This window comes from Aegilops tauschii, chromosome 5 (genome assembly GCF_002575655.3).
Source record: "Aegilops tauschii subsp. strangulata cultivar AL8/78 chromosome 5, Aet v6.0, whole genome shotgun sequence".
In the NCBI taxonomy this organism is placed as follows: Eukaryota; Viridiplantae; Streptophyta; class Magnoliopsida; order Poales; family Poaceae; genus Aegilops; species Aegilops tauschii.
The window spans coordinates 489,446,859-489,469,058 of NC_053039.3; the positions used below are offsets into that span (position 1 = coordinate 489,446,859).

The 22,200-nt window shown below is 41.4% G+C and overlaps 1 protein-coding gene across 2 annotated transcripts; it reads left to right on the top strand.

Annotated features, from left to right (window-relative positions):
• Positions 1-9,559: 9,559 nt before the first annotated feature.
• LOC109780202 (alpha-N-acetylglucosaminidase) lies at positions 9,560-19,696 on the top strand. 2 transcript variants are annotated; one of them, XM_020338782.4, is made up of 19 exons: positions 9,560-9,988; positions 10,101-10,177; positions 10,511-10,722; positions 11,176-11,297; positions 12,001-12,086; positions 12,583-12,677; positions 13,038-13,119; positions 13,962-14,068; positions 14,237-14,267; positions 14,624-14,741; positions 15,427-15,477; positions 16,265-16,374; positions 16,483-16,585; positions 16,709-16,807; positions 17,363-17,473; positions 17,560-17,792; positions 18,767-19,004; positions 19,095-19,173; positions 19,272-19,696. In XM_020338782.4, the coding sequence occupies exons 1-19, from the start codon at positions 9,758-9,760 to the stop codon at positions 19,505-19,507; spliced, it is 2,421 nt and encodes an 806-aa protein (XP_020194371.1). In that variant the 5' UTR covers positions 9,560-9,757; the 3' UTR covers positions 19,508-19,696. The 2 variants fall into 2 exon arrangements, with proteins under 2 accessions (XP_020194371.1, XP_040246860.1); XM_040390926.3 differs by having other exon boundaries at positions 9,610-9,988; positions 16,483-16,609.
• The last annotated feature ends 2,504 nt before the right edge of the window (positions 19,697-22,200 follow it).

Genomic DNA, 22,200 nt, shown 5'->3' on the forward strand with positions numbered 1-22,200 from the left:
AAGCAATTGTTTCATACTTTTGACGTTCTCAAACTTTTTCAATTTTCACGCAATACATGAGCGTGAGCCATGGATATAGCACTATATGTGGAATAGAATGGTGGTTGTGGAGAAGACAAAAAAGGGAGAAGATAGTCTCACATCAACTAGGCGTATCAACGGGCTATGGAGATGCCCATCAATAGATATCAATGTGAGTGAGTAGGGATTGCCATGCAACGGATGCACTAGAGATATAAGCATATTAAAGCTCAACAAAAGAAACTAAGTGGGTGTGCATCCAACTCGCTTGCTCACGAAGACCTAGGGCATTTTGAGGAAGCCCATCATTGGAATATACAAGCCAAGTTCTATAATGAAAAATTCCCACTAGTATATAAAAGTGACAAAATGAGAGACTCTCTATCATGAAGATCATGGTGCTACTTTGAAGCACAAGTGTGGTAAAAGGATAGTAACATTGTCCCTTCTCTCTTTTTCTCTCATTTTTTTATTTTTTTATTTGGGCCTTTTCTCTTTTTTATGGCCTCTTTTCTTTCTTTTTTTTCGTCCGGAGTCTCATCCCGACTTGTGGGGGAATCATAGTATCCATCATCCTTTTCCTCACTTGGGACAATGCTCTAAAAATGAAGATCATCACACTTTTATTTTCTTACAACTCAACAATTACAAATCGGTACTTAGAACAAAATATGACTCTATATGAATGCCTCCGGCGGTGTACCGGGATATGCAATGAATCAAGAGTGACATGTATGAAAGAATTAAGAATGGTGGCTTTGCCACAAATACGATGTCAACTACATGATCATGCTAAGCAATATGACAATGATGGAGCGTGTCATAATAAACGGAACGGTGGAAAGTTGCATGGCAATATATCTTGGAATGGCTATGGAAATGCCATGATAGGTAGGTATGGTGGCTGTTTTGAGGAAGGTTTATGGTGGGTGTATGATACCGGCGAAAAGTGCGCGGTATTAGAGAGGCTAGCAATGGTGGAAGGAAGAAAAGTGTGTATAATCCATGGACTCAACATTAGTCATAAAGAACTCATATACTTATTGCAAAAATCTACAAGTTATCAAAGCAAAGTATTACGCGCATGCTCCTAGGGGGATAGATTGGTAGGAAAAGACCATCGCTCGTCCCCGACCGCCACTCATAAGGAAGACAATCAATAAATAAATCATGCTCCGACTTCATCACATAACGGTTCACCATACGTGCATGCTACGGGAATCACAAACTTTAACACAAGTATTTCTCAAATTCACAACTACTCAACTATCATGACTCTAATATCACCATCTTCATATCTCAAAACAATTATCAAGCATCAAACTTCTCATAGTATTCAACACACTCATAAGAAAACTTTTAATATTCTTGAATACCAAGCATATTAGGATTATTTAAGAAAATTACCATGCTATTTAGGACTCTCAAAATAATCTAAGTGAAGCATGAGAGATCAATAGTTTCTATAAAACAAATCCACCACCGTGCTCTAAAAGATATAAGTGAAGTACTAGAGCAAAACTATATAACTCAAAAGATATAAGCGAAGCACATGGAGTATTCTAACAAATTCCAAATCATGTATGGCTCTCTCAAAAGGTGTGTACATCAAGGATGATTGTGGTAAACTAAAAGACAAAAACTCAAATCATACAAGACGCTCCAAGCAAAACACATATCATGTGGTGAATAAAAATATAGCTCCAAGTAAAGTTACCGATGGAAGTAGACGAAAGAGGGGATGCCTTCCGGGGCATCCCCAAGATTTTGCTTTATGGTGTCCTTAGATTATCTTGGGGGTGCCATGGGCATCCCCAAGCTTAGGCTCTTGCCACTCCTTGTTCCATAATCCATCAAAAAAATTCACCGAAAACTTGAAAACTTCACAACACAAAACTCAATAGAAATCTCGTGAGCTCCGTTAGCGAAAGAAAACAAAAGACCACTTCAAGGTACTGTAATGAACTCATTATTTATTTATATTGGTGTTAAACCTACTGTATTCCAACTTATCTATGGTTTATAAACTATTTTACTAGCCATAGATTCATCAAAATAAGCAAACAACACACGGAAAACAGAATCTGTCAAAAACAGAACAGTCTGTAGTAATCTGTAACTAACGCAAACTTCTGGAACTCCAAAAAATCAGCCAAATAGGACGACCTAGGAAATTTGTTTATTGATCAGCAGCAATTGGAATCAGTATTTTATCACGTTCTGGTGATTTTTAACAATTGTTTTCGTGAACAGAAAGTTTCTGGAAATTACAGCAAGATCAAATAACTATCATCCAAGAGATCCTGTAGGTTTAACTTGGCACAAACACTAATTAAAACATAAAAACACATCTAACCAGAGGCTAGAACAAATATTTATTGAATAAAAGCAAGGAAAAATATTGGGTTGTCTCCCAACAAGCGCTTTTCTTTAAAGCCTTTTAGCTAGGCATTGATAATTTTAATGATGCTCACATGAAAGACAAGAATTGAGGCACAAAGAGAGCATCATAAAACGTGTGACAAACACATCTAAGTCTAACATACTTCCTATGCATAGGCATCTTATAGGCAGACAAATTATCAAGGCAAGCAAAAACTAGCATATGCAAGGAAGCGGAAGGAAACAATAGCAATCTCAACATAACGAGAGGTAATTTATTATCATGAAAATTTCTACGACCATATTTTCCTCTCTCATAATAATTACATGTGGGATCATAAGCAAATTCAACAAAATAGCTATCACATAAAATATTTCCAACACGATCCACATGCATGCAAAGTTGACACTCTTCCGAAATAGTGGGATTAACATTAACTAAAGTCATGACCTCTCCAAACCCACTTTTATCAAAAATTTCATAAGATTGAATATTCTCCAAATATGTGGGATCTAAAGTTGACACTCTTCCAAACCCACTTTCAATATTATTGCAAACAATATTATCAATCTCATATTCATCATGGGGATTAAATAAATTTTCAAGATCATAAGAAGAATCACCCCAATCATGATCATTGCAACAAGTAGTAGACATAGCAAAACTAGCATCCCCAAGCTTAGGGTTTTGCATATTATTAGCACAATTGACATCAAGAGAATTTATAGTAAAATCATTGAAATCATGCTTTTCATCGAGGGAACTATCAAGCACGGGTGCAATGGCAACAATCTCATTTTTAACATAAGGAACTATAGCAAATTCGTCTTCATAAATATTGGCATCATGGCCACAAGAATAGCAAGCATCATGTTCATCAAGGGATATTTCAACCAAATCATCGGAATCATCATTATCTATAGATTCATGCATATCATTATTTTCTTCCAAAGCAACGGTCATTCTTTCAATAAATTCTTGGACATAGACATTATGAGCAAGGTTTTCATTGCAATATTTAAGTATGACGGAATTTTCAGATTTGTTGAGAGTAAAATCATACTTTTCAATCAAAGAAGCAACTTCATGAGCACCCTTAAAAACAACAAATTCTTCAATTTGTTCGATATCATAGTAGCTATAAACACCCTTTGCATAAGAAGATAAGATTTCATTATCATTGAACTCACATAAGTAGGGAAGGTGTTTTTTAGGGTTCTTAGAGCAACAAGTAAAATCATACATTTCACAAAGATTCCAAGCATAGCATAGCAAACTATTTATATGATACCATAAGAGCTTCCCTTTTTCAGACAAACGATGACGCACAAAATGAGCATGCTCATCTAAAGATTTCCCATCAAGTAGGCTAGTTGGGGTTTCAGCACGAGCGCATAAGGATCGAAGATGATCCAAGTAGAACACTTTAAGAGGATCCATATCAATAGATTTTCAGCAAGCAAAGATGCAAGCATATAGAAGGCACAAGGAAACACAAGCAAAGATACATACGGGAAGAAGGCGAACGAAAAAGAGAGGGCGAATAAAACGGCAAGGGCGAAGTGGGGGAGAGGAAAACGAGAGGCAAATGGCAAATATTGTAATGCGGGAGATAAGGGATTTGTGATGGGTACTTGGTATGTTGACTTTTGCGTAGACTCCTCGGCAACGGCGCCAGAAATCTTCTTGCTACCTATTGAGCACTGCGTTGGTTTTTCCTTGAAGAGGAAAGGGTGATGCAGCAAAGTAGCGTAAGTATTTCCCTCAGTTTTTGAGAACCAAGGTATCAATCCAGTAGGAGGCTACGCACGAGTCCCTCGTACCTACACAAAACAAATAACTCCTCGCAACCAACGCGATAAGGGGTTGTCAATCCCTTCACGATCACTTACGAGAGTGAGATTTGATAGATATGATAGGATAATATTTTTGGTATTTTTGTGATAAAGATGCAAAGTAAAATAAAAGCAAAGTAAAAGGCAAAGGAAATAACTAAGTGTTGGAAGATTAATATGATGAAGATAGACCCGGGGGCCATAGGTTTCACTAGTGGCTTCTCTCAAGAGCATAAGTATTTTACGGTGGGTGAACGAATTACTGTTGAGCAATTGACGGAATTGAGCATAGTTATGAGAATATCTAGGTATGATCATGTATATAGGCATCACGTCTGAGACAAGTAGACCGACTCCTGCCTGCATCTACTACTATTACTCCACTCATCGACCGCTATCCAGCATGCATCTAGAGTATTAAGTTCATGAAAACAGAGTAACGCCTTAAGCAAGATGACATGATGTAGAGGGATAAATTCATGCAATATGATAAAAAACCCATCTTGTTATCCTCGATGGCAACAATACAATACGTGCCTTGCTGCCCCTACTGTCACTGGGAAAGGACACCGCAAGATTGAACCCAAAGCTAAGCACTTCTCCCATTGCAAGAAAGATCAATCTAGTATGCCAAACCAAACTGATAATTCGAAGAGACTTGCAAAGATAACCAATCATACATAAAAGAAATCAGAGAAGATTCAAATATTGTTCATAGATAATCTTGATCATAAACCCACAATTCATCGGTCTCAACAAACACACCGCAAAAAGAAGATTACATCGAATAGATCTCCACGAGAGAGGGGGAGAACATTGTATTGAGATCCAAAAAGAGAGAAGAAGCCATCTAGCTACTAACTATGGACCCGAAGGTCTGAGGTAAACTACTCACACTTTATCGGAGAGGCTATGGTGTTGATGTAGAAGCCCTCCGTGATGGATGCCCCCTCTGGCGGAGCTCCGGAACAGGCCCCAAGATGGGATCTCGTGGGTACAGAAGGTTGTGGCGGTGGAATTAGGTTTTTGGCTCCGTATCTGATCGTTTGGGGGTACGTAGGTATATATAGGAGGAAGGAGTACGTCGGTGGAGCAACAGGGGGCCCACGAGGGTGGAGGGCGCGCCCTGGGGGGTGGGCGCGCCCCCCTACCTCGTGGCCTCCTCTTTTGTTTCTTGACGTAGGGTCCAAGTCTCCTGGATCATATTCTTCCTAAAAATCACGTTCCCGAAGGTTTCATTCCGTTTGGACTCCGTTTGATATTCCTTTTCTGCGAAACTCTGAAATAGGCAAAAAACAGCAATTCTGGGCTGGGCCTCCGGTTAATAGGTTAGTCCAAAAATAATATAAAAGTGGATAATAAAGCCCAATAATGTCCAAAACAGTAGATAATATAGCATGGAGCAATCAAAAATTATAGATACGTTGGAGACGTATCACGCGTCCGGGGAATATTTGGGAGGTGGGTGGGAATTTTTTAGCACTCCCCTCTGCTGTGAGTCCGGAGCATGGGCAACGGCGAACCGTGCTTGGGCGGTATCCGGATCAGGTCGCATAGTGTTCGGGCGTGCGCCTGTGTGCAGTTGGGCCGACTCGAGGTCGGATCCCGTATCATAGGTCAAATCCGAACTTTTCTCTTGATGGGTGTCCGTCTCCAGGCTAGAGTCCCGGGTATATACCGTTTTTTAACTTTTGGAGGTTGTGATCCCTCCATCGTTTCTTCGATGGTGGCGACGAGGTGTGTGATCAGCATGGTGTGGATCTCTCTGTTGTCAGGTTTAAGCCCGATCTGGTTGTAGGCTGTAGGCCTGCTGACAGAGATTCCCATGGAGAGGAATCGATCTACCAGGCAGTCTACCGAAGAGGTTCCTGTCGGGGGGATGCCCCCTGTATCTTCGACGGGACGTTCTTCGGGTATTTCGATGGGGTCCGGCTTTAGGGCCAGATCCTAGATAGTGCCAGCCCCTTCGTGCCCAGTAAATCCGAGGTCAAAGCGTCGGGCTCGGCGGGTTCTTCCGCAGGGGTAGCGGATTCTTCGGGAGGAGGGCTTTTTCGAGGGCTGGCGCTGGACTTTAAATTCCGGTGGATGGCTCCATAATTGGGGGTGAGGTTCTCAACTTGGCCCAAGCGGCTAGTGAGGTCGGCGCAAAAAGTGAGGCTGCCGAACATGAAGATCTGGCTAGGGACGAAGATGTCCCTAGCGCAAACGGGGTTTCCAACAAATAGTTGGGCCATCGACCCTTTGGCGATCCGCAGCGGAACTCTCAATGAAAGCACCAATGCCGGTGTCAAAAATGACGGATCTCGGGTAGGGGGTCCCGAGCTGTGGATCTAGGATCAATGGGGAACAAGGGACGAAGAACACGGTGTTTACCCAGGTTCGGGCCCTCTCTAAGAGGTAAAACACTATGTCCTGCTTGATAGTATTTGATGTGTGTGGTATGGTTACAGAGTCGATCTACCTCGAGATCAGGCGAGTTGTGTTGGATGTTGCTCTAGCCCTAAAGACTAAAACCCTTCGGTTTATATAGACACCGATAGGGTTAGGGCTACATATGGTCGGTTATAATGAAGGAAAGGTCATGCCTAATCTTGACTTGGAGGGCACACCACGGCTTCGAAGATCTTCTATCCGGCCACGGGTCCGCGCTCTAGCTGGGCTCCATAGCAGCCCATCAGTCCGGCCCATAAGCAATGGGCCGGCAGCCCGAGGACCCCTTAATCCAGGACTCTCTCACCACGTGCTTCCTTCGGTTTGTAAATTTGCTTCCAATCGTGAATCGTCAACCCTATAGACCTCGCCGTTGGATGTGGCAGTAAAGGTAGGAGGAAGTTATGGTATAGGACGGAAGCATGGAAAGATCCAACGTGAATTAAGGTAGTAGTTATGACTCAATGCGTAATTACTGCAAATCTCAACTGAAAAAATCCCACAACATGGGCGCATGAGCTGGTAGACAATCGAACGACCCACATATTAGTAATCCAACAGCATCAGACTAGTCTGATGGGAAGCTAGCCATCTGTAGTCTGATTGCTAGTGGTTCCCTAATTAAATTAAGCATATTATATTGTGGTGGCAATTATATCCTAGTGACGGGCGGATGATTGGCTTGGCACATGTTCACACATGTTTGATAAATTCTAATTCAGCCTTGATGGTATTTAGGTTTGTAGATTATAATCATGATTAAATTTTCTCAATGACGTTACTATTTAAGAATTATAATTGTGGTTTCCATGCTCAATCTTATGTTGAATACTATTTAAAGGAACGAAGAAAAAGCAAAGTGTTGGAGCGGACCCAACATGAGTGTTTCGAAGCTCTCTGCAAACTGGAGTACAACCTCATTACAAAATTTGGTGCCACACATTGATGTAAACATGAAAACAACCTCCCCAAGTTTAGGCTTTTGCAAGCCCAACGAGAGCTCATTGTGGAAGCGATGATACCTTGGAGCCCAAGAGTGTCTCTACGTGGTGAAGTGGACGTTAGTTCTCAGTAGTGGCTCAGAGGCGTCTCTATATGTAGCATATGACCTAACTCCTTCATCGTCATCTTCAGGTTGCACCTCCTATTCATGTGCGAGTTTTTCTTCATCCCACTCTTCAGGCATGGCCACATTAGGGTCCTCTTCTTCTTCTTCTTCACCCTGCGCATCATAATGCAAAATACCGTCCTCAATCGAGAACCGTTTATGCATGGGAGTCGGTAGCAAATGACCAACTCCAAGGATACAAATAAGGATTATATCATTCCTAATGACAATCATACCACCGCTATGGAGAACTGAAAAGAGAAACAAAATAGTTATCGTCTAATGGACGTAACGCGCCCAAGTCGAGACCGAGTGCGTTGTTCAAAATGGTGATAACTCCTCCGCAAGTGATGTCTCCTCGCGTTTGGTTGGCCTTGCGGCTGAGATGGAATAAGAGAATGGCGCCCAAGTTTGGCCTCGTGCTGGAGATTGATTGCGAAGCTTTTCCAAGTATAAGCATATTTTCTTCATTCACTTTTGAAACTTCTCCACATGCCTGCAACATGTTAGCAATAACATAGTAGAAATAAAAGAATATTAGGACTTTCAATGCAAATGGCCATAGAAACTAGGCAATGGACACTCATGCTATAATAGTAATGTTGCAGATGGGAGTGCAGCATATCTGAGCAAACCGAGTATGGTCATTGTTGTCTGAAACAAAAATGAGTGCACCACTCGATGAGATACATATCAAAGTTCCGGACCATGATGCGGAAACGGATCCTGTCTTCTCACTCTCGTAGGAAGTTCCCATAGTGTGTGTCTAGGTGCTAAAAATTCAAGCATCAGCGAATGGTAAGTACGAGTGTTCTAAAAGAAAATTTTCCACATGGCCGCATTAGCATATAACAAACTAAACTCACTACTTATACCGAATATTTCATTGTTTATGTTCTGATGCACGACTCGGTTCAATCAGGAAAACTCTCTCTCTCTATTCAGCATGTTAATTTTCAAACATGTCTATGTAAAATGCTCCTACGTTAATAACACCTTTATATGAAAAAAAAACTGGAACATCCACTGCTCAAATGCGTTCGGAGGAAGGTCCAAATTGCCATCCGACTACATTATATAAAAGCTAAATTAGCAATGAATAGTGCTGAAACGGCATCATTCATTTTTTTATAGGTCGCATTCCTGTAATATCTTTGAACTTGTAATTTCATATGGCGATAGAACACCATCCTCTTAACATCGAATACTTTCGGGTTTATTTTGAAACTTTGAAACATGGTTTTCACAAAGTTTTCTTTGTAATTTGGTTTTCATGTGATATATTCTCTCCTCGGTGAAATGCTTTTAAATTACTCCCTTCGGTCCATATTTCTTGTCGCTTATTTAGTACTACTAAATATAACAGCGCTTCACTGTAACTTTAGAACAAGAACATTTTGGAGCTCGGTATCTATGGAGGCTGATTTTTTTTTCAAAATTCATACCTTTTGGTTTCAGGAAAATTTGAAAAAAATTGTACAAGTACACAAGGATGTGATGTATATGTGTGCAAAATTTCAAAATGAAATACCTTGAGATGCGGTCTGTGCAAAAATAAAAAATTCAAGGACTTTTGGGATGAATAGTATCTTGGGTTGAAAAGCTACAGATTTGTCTTTTTTGCACAGCCGTCATTTCAACGTATTTTGTCCTGAAAATTTACACACATGTGTGTTTTGCCTCCACGTATGTCTGTATATTTTTTTTGAAATGTAAAAAATATGAATTCTGTTGAATCTTGATTTTTTTAAATGGCCTCCATGGAGACCGAGCTCCAAAAGCAGTTTTCGTAATTTTTAGGGACTAACAAAACATGCTAAAGAAAATGCAACCTCCACTGCTGTTCGGCAGAAGGTCCAGATTGCCGCCCCACTCCATTATCGAAACTTAATTCGTCGTCATCGGAGATTCCTCACGCCTGCAGCTGCGAAGACCAAGGCCCTGCAAGGAACTGAGCCGGAGCCACTGGCCGGATTCGCCATGAGACCGCCGCCGTCTCCCCCTTTACTCCCCTTACTCCTGCTTCTCGTTCTCCTCCCGTCGCCGCCGGCTGTGGCCGCAGCGGCAGGCCCCACCTCGTTGGAGGCGCTCCGCGCGGCGGCCGGCCGCAGGGGCGCGTCGCCGGCCACGCAAGAGAGGGCTGCCGCCGGGGTGCTCCGCCGGCTCCTCCCCTCCCACGCGCTCAGCTTCCGGTTCCAGATCGACCCCAAGGTTGGAGCACGTCAACTCCGGATATTTCTTAACCTCACTGTGACACTGCCACAGTGCCACTGGCAGTATTGCTTGGGCAGAGTCAGTGATTGTTTTGCTTCCATTGCTCCAGGGCGGCGTCTGTGGCGACTCGAGCTGCTTCAGGATAAGCAATGTTGATGGCTCGAGCAAGGGCGGTGCAGAGATTCTGTATGCTTCTCTCCCTTCTTTTGTGTGCACAGAACCATTGCCTGCTTTGTGGTCTAACTTTAGAGAAAAGTGTAGCTAGTTACTAGTACTAATTAGTTGCTGTGATTGTCTAGCATTGTGTTCAAGTGATCTCCACCTTATATATGCCGATGAGCTTGTAAATAGCAATTATATGCCTGATCAAGATGTGTTAAAACGGTTCCTCAGTTGAGCATGGAGAGACGAACAGAGTTAAAATTCGCTAGCATGCAAGTTACCAAAAGTACAAATTTCCAATGGTTCCATTGCAAACAAAAATGAAGGCAAATGCACTCACCTCTTCATGATGTGCAGGATCCAGGGTAACACTGCTGTTGAGCTTGCATCTGGACTCCATTGGTACCTCAAATACTGGTGTGGGGTGCACATTTCTTGGGATAAGACTGGTGGTGCACAACTGGCGTCAGTCCCTTCGCCTGGGTCTCTGCCACGAGTGAAGGGAACGGCAGTCAAGGTTGAGCGCCCTGTTCCGTGGAATTACTATCAGAATGTCGTCACTTCCAGCTGTGAGTTTTTTCGTGGTTTAGAGTTTTGTTCAGCTCTCGTTGTCTCTGTTTCGCTCATAGTTACTAATGTCTTGAACTCCAGGTTCAAGTCCTTCATTGTAAATACACCTCTCATGTTGATTCGCTAATTTCTTTCATCACCTATTGCGCTCCAAAAAATGATTCCCTTGGTGCCATATGGATTCCTTGATCATTTAGGAGTACTAGAAAGTAAATGCACCGTTCAGTTTTTACTATCATGGCTGTTTGTTTTGACGCGGAAAGCAATATAAATCTATCTGCTGATGTAAACACACATGAGGAATTGTTTGGTCTTGTACAATTATGTCCTAATAAGTTTTATAGATGTACATTTTGCCCTGTAATTTTTTTAATTTAGAAATATTCCTGAAATCTTGCCGTTCTATTCTTTGCATGGATTCCAATGTTCTTTTCCTGATAAAATTCCTGTAGACTCCTTTGTGTGGTGGGATTGGAGAAGATGGGAGAAAGAAATTGACTGGATGGCACTTCAAGGAATTAACTTGCCTTTAGCGTTTACTGGACAGGAAGCTGTTTGGCAAAAGGTTTTTAAGGTAGAGCGATGAACATCTTTAACTCTGAAATGTTTTGTCAAAAATTGGAGCGTAGTTTTGCAACATGATTCAACTAGTCCTCTGGCTGAGAACTCTCAGAATAATTTTGCTGAAGCAACATATGATTAAAAGTGAGCCAAAGCTGGACCAATTTAAAACCCATCTTCATTCTGGCTTCCTTACTAGGCCCAGTTCTCACCCGATTTAGTCAGTAAATTGGCCAGTTTGGGCTGGCTCAGTCCAATAGACAGGGCCTGTCTTTTTTTGCATGTGAACAGCAGTTCTACAATACAGAACTACAAATGCAATTTACACTGTGGAAGATTAGAGTTGAATGCTCCTGCAGTAGAATAATAGACTGGATAATCATTTACCTTGATTTACTGTCTGCACTCTATTTGGGAATGGGCATAGTAGCGTGATGATTGCCCACATTCTTACCTTTCATTTACAATTTTGCATAAACTTTTGTGGAAACAATAGAACAATATATATATTGTAATTACTCAACACAACTTGTACGGTTGCTGACCAGTTTGGAATCTTCAAACATGACAAACCCAAAAGTTATATTTTGTTAGATGTTCCACTGTTCTTATTTTTCCCTCCATGTCATAGTGGAATTACTTATGATGTGATTTGTATTTTACTTTTGAACTTTTTTGTTGATTGAGCACTTCTTAATTATTGAATTCCATTCCAGAGCTTTAATGTCACCGACAGAGATTTAGATGATTTTTTTGGTGGACCAGCTTTCCTTGCCTGGGCTAGAATGGGGAACTTGCATGCGTAAGTTAAAATTAAATTTATTGGAGACGACTTAATTGGCAAATGGTTGCTAGATAAATATCACAGCATTACAAATAAATAAGGATACATTGCCTCTGTTTTAGCATTTTGGTGATTAGCTCATACCGGAGTTATTTGTCTGGTGTATTTTCTTCGGGCAACCGGCTTGGCGTCATCATTCTGGAATCAATATCATATTGGTCATTGTTTAGATCTTTAGTTCCTCTTCATGTTATTAAATTAGATAATCCTGAATGAATACTAGAAAAGGATTTTCTTTGTACTGGAATATTTTCCTTTTGTGTAAATGTTTCCGGATGACAAACAATTGCTGTACATTTTGCCTTCAAAAGCATTTTGACTATATTGTAGGTTTACACAGTTGCCTCGAACACTATGTTGGTATTCTTGCAGTAACACCTGAAATGCTAAATGTGATTATTTGTACACGGGAATCATTCGACAATATAATCATATCTTTAAAAAAATATTGTAGATGGGGTGGGCCACTTTCACAAAATTGGTTAGATCAACAATTGGCACTGCAGAAGAAAATATTGTCTCGTATGATTGAGCTTGGAATGGTCCCAGGTATGTTCTTTTACAATTTCTGTTTTTTTCTCTATTAAATTTCTGCTAGTTAAACCTGACATATGCCATCAGAGCCTGGTTTTCCTTCTATCATTAAAGTTTTCTCATTTGTTAATATTATTGCCATCTACTTCTAATTTTAAAGTCATGTGTTCTTGAGCTTCAGTTGACATATGAATATACTCCCTCTGTCCCAAAATAAGTGTCTTAACTTTATACTAACTTTAGTGCAAAGTTGTACTAAGCTTGAGACACTTATTTTGGGACGGAGGGAGTATATTATACTATTGGTACATTGTTAATATAACTCCCTAAATATTTGATTCAGGTTGTATACTTACAGTGTATTCCATTTTTCAGTTCTGCCATCATTCTCAGGAAATGTACCAGTCGCGTTTAAAAAATTGTTTCCATCTGCCAGCATAACCAGACTCGGTGAATGGTAATATACTGTCATGTGCCATTTCTGCTGATATTTTCGGGAATTTTGTGCTCAGTATAAGACTGAAGACTGAAGTTTTCGCTGAAGACTGAAGTTACTAGAATTTCATCTTTATGGCTAACCTTTGTTATCGCTCAAAAAATATCTATTGTTACGTTGGAGCCAGAAGCCCAGCTTTGGTGCCCATGCATTCATGATGTCTCTTGCAAAGTATTCGAGTGTTAAGTACTCCCTGCGATCAGAAAAAAGTATCGTGGCTTTAGTTCAAATAGTTCAAATTTGAACTAAAGCCAGAACACTTCTTTTGGATTGGAGGGAGTATTATTGGAACATCCGAGACAGATAAAGAAGTTTCAGACCTTCAGGTTTTTTAACTTGTAATACTTATCAACTTGCCATTTTACTTAGTTACCATATGGGGCTACGAACATAGTTGCCCATGAGATAGTTATTTAAGGGCCAACTTTGCTTAATGGATAGCTTGGGATTATATGGCCATTATATCCTTATTGGTGCAATAGAAGGGCAAAATCAGATTCAACTTCTTCACAACTCCCGAAACAAAGAACTTCTTCAAGCTAGTTTTCCTTTTGCAGGTCTAGAAGACTAGAACTATCAAATCAACATGAGCTGGCAGTATTTGTGTCTAACATTTTATGGGTTTCAACTCTAGGCTACCCCAACTTGTTTGGGACTGAAAGGCTCTGTTGTTGTTAGGAATAAAAATAAAATATCAGTTGACTACCATTTCAGTAAACAAACTTATTTGACATGGATTGCCGGAATGAAGATTTTTCTACTTCAACCCTTGGATGCTGATATTTACACATTCTTTGCTTCAGGAACACAGTTGATGGTAATCCTAGGTGGTGCTGCACTTATATTCTTGATCCTTCGGATGCATTGTTTATTGATGTGGGACAGGCTTTTATCAAGCAACAAATGAAAGGTCTGCATTTCTATTGGTGGATAGAAACTGGACTTGATTTGGTCCCCCCCCCCCCCCCAGAATAGCTTCATAAACTTGCTGAATAACTACAAACCGAATTTTTTATGTATGTTTTCATAACCTATACTTGGTTCTAATTTGTCTTTCATCTTTTTTGGATACATGCAGAATATGGTGACATCACCAGCATCTATAATTGGTAACTCATACTAATCTGGTCCTCTACAATATTGCATCAGTGTGTTGCATTAATGCTCTGTGTTATTACTTCTTGGATTACACAGTTTGAATACAATATACTACTCCCTCCATTTATTTTTCAGGGCATAGCATTTAGAGATTAAAACTTGCAACATTTTACCATCAGTTAGTCCAAGAACATATTCATTACTGGTGCATTATGTCTGACATTTGTTAACATGTCCACTTGTTTGGCATTCTGTTTATTTATGGCATCTATGTTCATTGCTCGCTGCACTGCTTTGGCTTTGTAGTTTATAGAGCAACTGAGCAAGTCCATTTTGCATGCTTTACAGTCAAAGTTATTTCTTTCAGTGACACATTCAATGAGAATACACCACCGACAAATGAACCGGCATATATTTCATCACTTGGTTCTGCTATCTATCAAGCAATGTCGAGAGGTAACAAGGATGCAGTGTGGTTAATGCAGGTGTGCTGCTTGTACTCTTCTTTGACACCCAAAAGTATAAAAGATTATGTATTTTGTATAACAGCAACAAGTCCATAATATAGTATTCCCTCAGAACCGAATTAATTGACGCAGCCTCTATACAGTGCCCTCTACACATTGTACAGAGGCTGCATCAATTAATTTGGATCGGAGGGAGTACTAGTATTTTGTGTTAATTGGGTGTTACTGACGCCTTTTGGGGCCAGTCCTATTCAAATTTGAAATAAAGCCACGACACTTATTTTGGGATGGAGGGAGTAGTATTTTGTGTCAATTGGGTGTTACTGACGCCTTTTGGGCCAGTCGTACAGACGCCCCACACCGCAAGATTGGGAAGCAACCAATTAGCCTCATCTTCCTTTCTCTTTCCACGCTTACCTTAGCATATATTTTTGTTATTGCTTTCCCTTATTACTTAGCTAAGTTTGTTATCCACACCATAGGGTGGAGATAAGTATAGGAATTACTCATACTCATACGGTCTCCTGACCTTGTTTGTAAAAAAATAAGAAAAGATAACGTGAAATGCTGCCCTGTGATTGATCAGTGAAAAGCCACTTACTCCAAGCCACGGTTTATATTTTACAACAGACATGATTTTCATGAGCACGGTTGGCAAATTTAAAGAGTAATATAATCTCTAAAGCTCCTTTGCTTTGTTCAGGGTTGGCTATTTTACTCGGATGCAGCTTTCTGGAAGGAGTCTCAGATGAAAGTGAGTTCTTATTTTTGCTTTGGTTTTTTTGTATCTTGAGAACCAACAGAAATGAGGTTACTTGTAAAGTAAAGGTTAATGCAACCCTAGCTTTAACTTGTAGCAGAAAAGTCATACATTTAAGTTCAAATAAAAGCAAAGTACAAGAATCATGTAAATAGTAATAGAGTAAAATCCACCAGCGGTCCTAAAAGTATTCGAAGTGTGCCATCTAGGTCCAAAAGTTTGAAAACGAACACCCAGGTCTTAAAAGTCGTTGAGTCGTGCACTGCGACTCCTAAACACATCTGACAAGGCCACATGGCCCTTTGACTGATGCCACGTACACTGACTTGCCACATGGGGCAAACTGACCGAGCTATGAATATATCAAAACAGTTACAGTATTCAGGGTCTTTGATATATTCATAGCTCGGTCGTTTTCCCCATGTAGCAATTCAGTGTACGTGGCAATTTTGATATATTCATAGCTCGGTCAGTTTGCCCCATGTGGCAATTCAGTGTACGTGGCATCAGTCAATGGGCCATGTGGCCTGGTCAGATGTGTTTAGGAGCCTCAGTGCACGACTCAACGACTTTTAGGACCTGGGTGTTCGTTCTCAAACTTTTAGGACCTAGATGGCACTTCGAATACTTTTAGGACCGCTGGTGTATTTTACTCATAATAATATGGACATATATATATCACATGGGAAAATACACCAGCATGTGAGCTTCTATAAGACTATAAGTAAAGCTGCTGCGTATCATTTAGATGCGGGTAAATCTTGCTTCTTTTGCCTTGCAGGCACTACTTCATTCTGTTCCAATTGGTAAGATGATGGTCCTTGATTTATTTGCTGATGTCAAGCCCATATGGCAAACGTCCTCCCAGTTCTATGGTGTACCATACATCTGGTATGTCCTCTCTCTCTAGTTCTCAAACTTTTTATGTTCTTACATACACTATTAGTATTTTGTGCCAACGAAGTTAAGTAGTTAACTAATGATCATTTCTTAAATTAGGTGCATGCTACACAACTTTGGTGGTAATATTGAAATGTATGGAGTACTAGATTCAATTTCATCTGGCCCTATTGATGCACGTACAAGCTACAATTCAACAATGGTTCATTTTACTTTCATTCCTTATGTAAATTTACTAACAGCAAGGGTCTCCTTTGCCTTTCCCTAGAGAAGCAGTTAAAAATATCTAATGGGGTACTTGCATTTAATCCTTCCTCTTATTTAGGTTGGTGTTGGCATGTGCATGGAGGGAATAGAGCATAATCCAGTTGTTTATGAGCTTATGTCTGAAATGGCATTCCGTAGTCAAAAGGTCGAAGTTGAGGTACACATTACAAATGCGTCTGGTCTCTGGTGTGTAACGAATTATGGTTTACTCCTATGCCATCAAACTAGAAGAAGTTTTTAACTTCATAGAGGGTTAATGTGAGCCTGTGTTTTAGTTCATAAGGTTTCTAACTCGAAAGATTAAATTTTAACTAATCTGGTCTAAAGGTTGCTTCTGATATGGCTTTCTTTATGTTGTCCTGCATTTTCAGTAAGACCTTCGGATTAACTGATATTTTCTTATCGACAAGATCAATGTTGACAATTGGTGTTATAAAAGAAGTTTAAAGAGTATCAACTTATAATTTTAATTGATAGTTATTCTTTGGTAGAAATCGTTTATTTGGTCGTGTTAACTTCAGGCTGAATGAGGTACAAACTTTTGTACAGATCAGTGTGGCAGTGTCTATGTTCTTTAATTTTACAATCTTGCTATGGCTTTGCTCGGGTTGCTGCTTTGATTCTGTCTATATTTTCCATTTGCTGAAGTTCTTGACCACCGCATTTGTTTTGATAGGTTGATTACCATCTAATCTATGTCTTTATCTTCCAGGATTGGTTAAAATCATACTCCTATAGGCGATATGGCCAATCAAATGTCGAAATACAGAAAGCTTGGGCAATCCTGTACCATACGATATACAATTGCACAGATGGAATTGCGGTTTGATTTCATACAGATGCAACTTTATTGCAGTCGTGCAATGCTTGCTGACATATTCATGTATCCTTTTCATATGTTCATTGCAGGATCATAATAGAGACTACATAGTTGAATTTCCAGACATCAGTCCAAGTTCTTTCAGTTCCCAATATTCCAAACGAAGAAGTATCTCAGTTGTGAGGAAACATCCGAGGTTCTTAGGCGAGGTCTCTGCAAGCCTACCACAACCACATCTATGGTATTCTACGGCGGAGGCCGTCAAATCCCTTGAACTATTTCTTAAAGCAGGAGATGATCTTTCAGAAAGTCTCACATATAGGTATGTCTCGTCGTAAGCATTGGTTCTTCAAGCATTTGGATGTCATGCATCCTCTTTCTTGTGGCATGCATCCTTTAAACTTCTTGCGTCAGCTTATAAAATTTTGAGCGATTGTCGGTTCTATTCCCGAAAAATGAACTGGTGGTTTCTAAACTACTGACTCTTCTGAGAATTAGATGTTGTGGTATTTCACCTGTTCATTCTGATTTATGTAAAAATCACACCAATTATATGCATGAAAGAAACATAGGTTTTTCTTTAGCTGGAAACAGGGGTACAATTTAGTTAGTTCCTAGGAGAGTCACTGGCAAGTGGACAAAGAAGGTTTTCCTGCCTATTTGATCTCCTACATGTTTTTCACAGCTCCTTACGTCCACACCTTAGTTAATTTCAGTCATGTCAAATGATAAGGGCACAAGTGGAGTCAGTTGTTCTGGTAATGGTAAAAAGAAGAGTCAGTGGTGAGCTCACATATGGCAAGTTTGGAATAGAAGGAAAAAATGTCTAATGTCTGAAACGTGGGACTTGCTTGTAGGTGGCATGCTTCCTGCCATAGTTATGCAGTGGTGGAGCCAGAAAGATAGGATCGGGGGGGGGGGGGGGGGGGGGGGGCAATACACTGTTCATAAGCAAACTAGCAGCCAAATAACGTGGGACTTGCTTGTAGGTGGCATGCTTCCTGCCATAGTTATGCAGTGGTGGAGCCAGAAAGATAGGATCGGGGGGGGGGGGGGGGGGGGGGGGGGGGGGGGGGAGGCCCCTGCTGGTCCCTCCTGTCTCCGCCACTGTAGGTGTGTATGTGGAGTACTCCTGACGAAGAGGCAAAAGAAGGGGTGCAGATAGGCAGGGTGCTAACTTCGACAAAAATAGGGTGACCACACACAAAGATATGAATATATCTTAAATACCCCCAAAAAATGTTGCAGTTCCGGTTATGATTCTCAACTGCTTATTAATGGTAACGCTCATCGCAGGTACGACCTCGTTGATTTGGCAAGGCAGTCACTGTCAAAATTAGCAAATAAAGTGTACCTTGATGCTATGGATTCTTACCAAATGAGGGATTCAAGTGATTTAAACTTTCACACAAAGAAATTCCTCGAAGTCATCATGGATATCGAGACGCTACTAGCTTCTGATGACAATTTCCTGCTGGGCCCTTGGTTAGAAACTGCAAAAAGCCTTGCTACGACTGAAGACGAAAGGAAGCAGGTGGGTCTGTTTCGCACACTTCATGTAGCAGCTGGATCCTGGATCAATCTTTTTTCTCTTATCGTGGGCTGAATCAAACTATTCTATCAGTACGAATGGAATGCTAGAACACAGGTGACAATGTGGTACGACGACACAAAGACCGAGCAGAGCAAACTCCATGACTACGGTAATACTAGATCATAGTAACTATAGTACTTTGGAAGTCCACCCCTGCATTGCTAACTATAGAGACCTTTTTGTTCTTCAAAATATCCTCGTCGCCAGCCAATAAATTCTGGAGCGGGCTTCTGAAGAGCTACTACCATCCAAGGGCATCTAAATACTTCACTCGGTTGTCGAGAAGCCTCCAAGAGAACCGGAGTTTTCAACTGGAGGAATGGAGGCGAGACTGGATCTCGTACTCTAACGAATGGCAGTCCGGGAAGGAGCTGTACCCTGTAAAAGCCACGGGTGATGCCTTGGCGATCTCCAGGTCTCTCTTTGCAAAGTACTTCAGGTAGATGTGGGCTGCGGCCACAAAACTATGAGGAGTGTTTGTTATAAATAAAGCAAAATAATGTACTGCATGAGATGTTGTGAAGCAAACGGCGTACATCTGCTCTTGACTCTGCAACTAGTCTCATCTCATGTAAAAGGTTCAGCCGTCAATACTTTTCGCGGTGGGAAATAAATTGAAACCTTTGATGTGATGTTTCAAGCTCACCCAAATTTGCTTGCCTTATCATTTATGTGTGCACTGAAGTAGAGTTTGATCCAGGCTCAGGATGAATGCTGGCGGCATGCTTAACACATGCAAATCGATTAGTAACACGTGAAAATCCCAAGCCCAAGCCTGGCCCGAAGCATGTGAACAGTGCACTTTTCATTTAAAATAATTATATTCAAGGTATTCAAATACATAATAATACCTATTTTTAATTTAAACAATTATTTAAACCTCATTTAGGCTTTATTTGGGCTTTCAGGCCAGGCTTCATGCGGAAAAGCTGAGCCCGAGCCCAACCCAGATGTCGAGCTTTTGAGCTCGACCACCGAGACGGGAAGCCGATGCACATATCTAGTTCCAGTCATGCAAATAAGCTCACTAGAGACGTTTTCCGATGTATTTTGCCTAATGTTACCGCCAGTCATGCAAATAAGATCACTAGATATCTTTCCGGATGTATTTTGCCTACATGTCACCGTACAACTCGACGCATTAGGACCATGTGCATGAGTCTCGTTTTTTTCCGCAATTATTCGGGGTCGTTGGGTCATAAGTACGGGCAGGTGGCATTTTCTCGGGTCCCTTTGTTAAAATACCGCATGTTCTCACTTGAATTTTGCGCTTTACTCCATGTGCCTGTTGGGGCCCGTGATACGATACTCTAGCGCAAAACAAAAAAAATCTACCACGCGAACCAGGAACATGTTGTGGAGATAGATTATGGGAATGACTTTTACCACTAGACGCGCAGTCATGAAAGCGGAACAAGAGTTGGTGAATCGTGTTCCCGTCTCCTCACAGATCCCTCGAACAGTTTCTTAAGGTTCTCTTGAATGGTTTGTCAGAGCATGCAGGTGCAACGCTTCCAAGGTACTCCTACATATGTGTGCAAGGAGGAATGTCGGGCGACGGACATGGGAATGGTGACGCCTACGGGTCGACGATGATGAAGACAAGGGGCGCTATCAAGCTACGGACATGTGCTAGCTGGTTTGGGCGCAAGGTCGGTCGCCCTAGGCTGATTTCTGAGCTCCTCTCTGCCACTTGAACTGACGGTTGCACCGACGAGGAGGAAACTATCAATGTCGGGCAGCATGAGGCGGGACCGCTGCGGCACATGTCGGATCTGGCTATGATCTATGACAACGTCAATGTGGAGCCTCTGGCCGCGGAACTTATCACACAGTAGTGGTTGGGCTTCAAGTGAGACTTCATGTCCTTGCTATCCGCGACGGTGCGGCATGGTCAGTTTCCGACATTAACATGTGTCATGGCATGGCTAGTCGGCATGGCGACACCATGGCACGCCACCCTAGCCAATCTAGGCAGCCTAGTAATTTTGAGGTGGTGATGTGAATCTCTCGGGCTAGATTTAGGTTTGGGTGACTGTCGACGGCGCCATCGGCAGTGTTTGTTGTTAGTCGGTTAACTATGGGGTGGAATGGGAGAGGACATATTAGCACCTCGTCATGGACGGCCTCTCAATGGTCATGGCGATGGCTTCGGGTGGGAAGACATCTCACCTATCCGCTAGTGCCACTCTGGCCTGGCATGGAGTACTGCTGGCTGAGACAACTAGTGGAAGTTCCGTTTCCATGATGGCAATTGAACTATTGAAGCATCGCTTCTTGTCTGGGGTGAAAACTCTTGTTTCACCCTTCATTTGTTAGACTCGGCAGCAAAAAACTTGTGTCTTGTTGAAGGCGTTATCTATTTGCTGGTGTGCAGACCTTCATTGGTTGGTCTCGGCAATTAGGATGGAAATTATTGTCCTTGTCATGTACAGTTGGACGTGGCAACGATGATGTGAGGGTGGGTTTTTCTTTGTTGAAGGCGTTGTTGCCGAAGAAATCGATTTAGTTGTAGGTGCTAATTACCTATCTTGTAATGACGTGCCATTGTTGTCTGACTCTTGTACTCTTGTTTATTGATGTCTTTAGCCTCGTTGCTTTGCATCAAATTTAATAAATATAGTTTTGTGTATGGCAATGATGCAGAGGGGTTCTAACCTAATAAAGACTTTACCGTTGGCGGCATGACCTTTTTTTCTATTTTATTTCGTTCGTCGCTTCATGTTGGCTATGTGCATCTTAATCATGCAAATGCCAAATATACACTCATTATGCATTTTGCATTGTGTCCGTTTAATGCTATTTTATGAATTAATAAAAACTCCTTTATAAAAAAAGTGTATTGGAAAAGTATTGGGGAACGTAGTAATTTCAAAAAAATTCCTACGCACACGCAAGATCATGGTGATGCATAGCAACGAGAGGGGAGAGTGTCGTCCACGTACCCTCGTAGACCGTTAAGCGGAAGCATTATGACAACGCGGTTGATGTAGTCGTACGTCTTCACGATCGACCGATCCTCAGTACCGAACATACGGCACCTCCGCGTTCAGCACACGTTTAGCTCGGTGACGTCCCGCGATCTCACGATCCAGTAGAGCTCGAGGGAGAGTTTCGTCAGCACGACGGCGTGGTG

Excerpts from the sequence above, each read along its gene's own strand:
- LOC109780202 (XM_040390926.3), top strand. The coding sequence starts at position 9,758 with ATGAGACCGCCGCCGTCTCCCCCTTTACTCCCCTTACTCCTGCTTCTC. Across the intron at positions 11,298-12,000 it reads TTTGGCAAAAGGTTTTTAAG|AGCTTTAATGTCACCGACAG; the intron begins GTAGAGCGATGA and ends ATTCCATTCCAG. Across the intron at positions 13,120-13,961 it reads ATAACCAGACTCGGTGAATG|GAACACAGTTGATGGTAATC; the intron begins GTAATATACTGT and ends TCTTTGCTTCAG.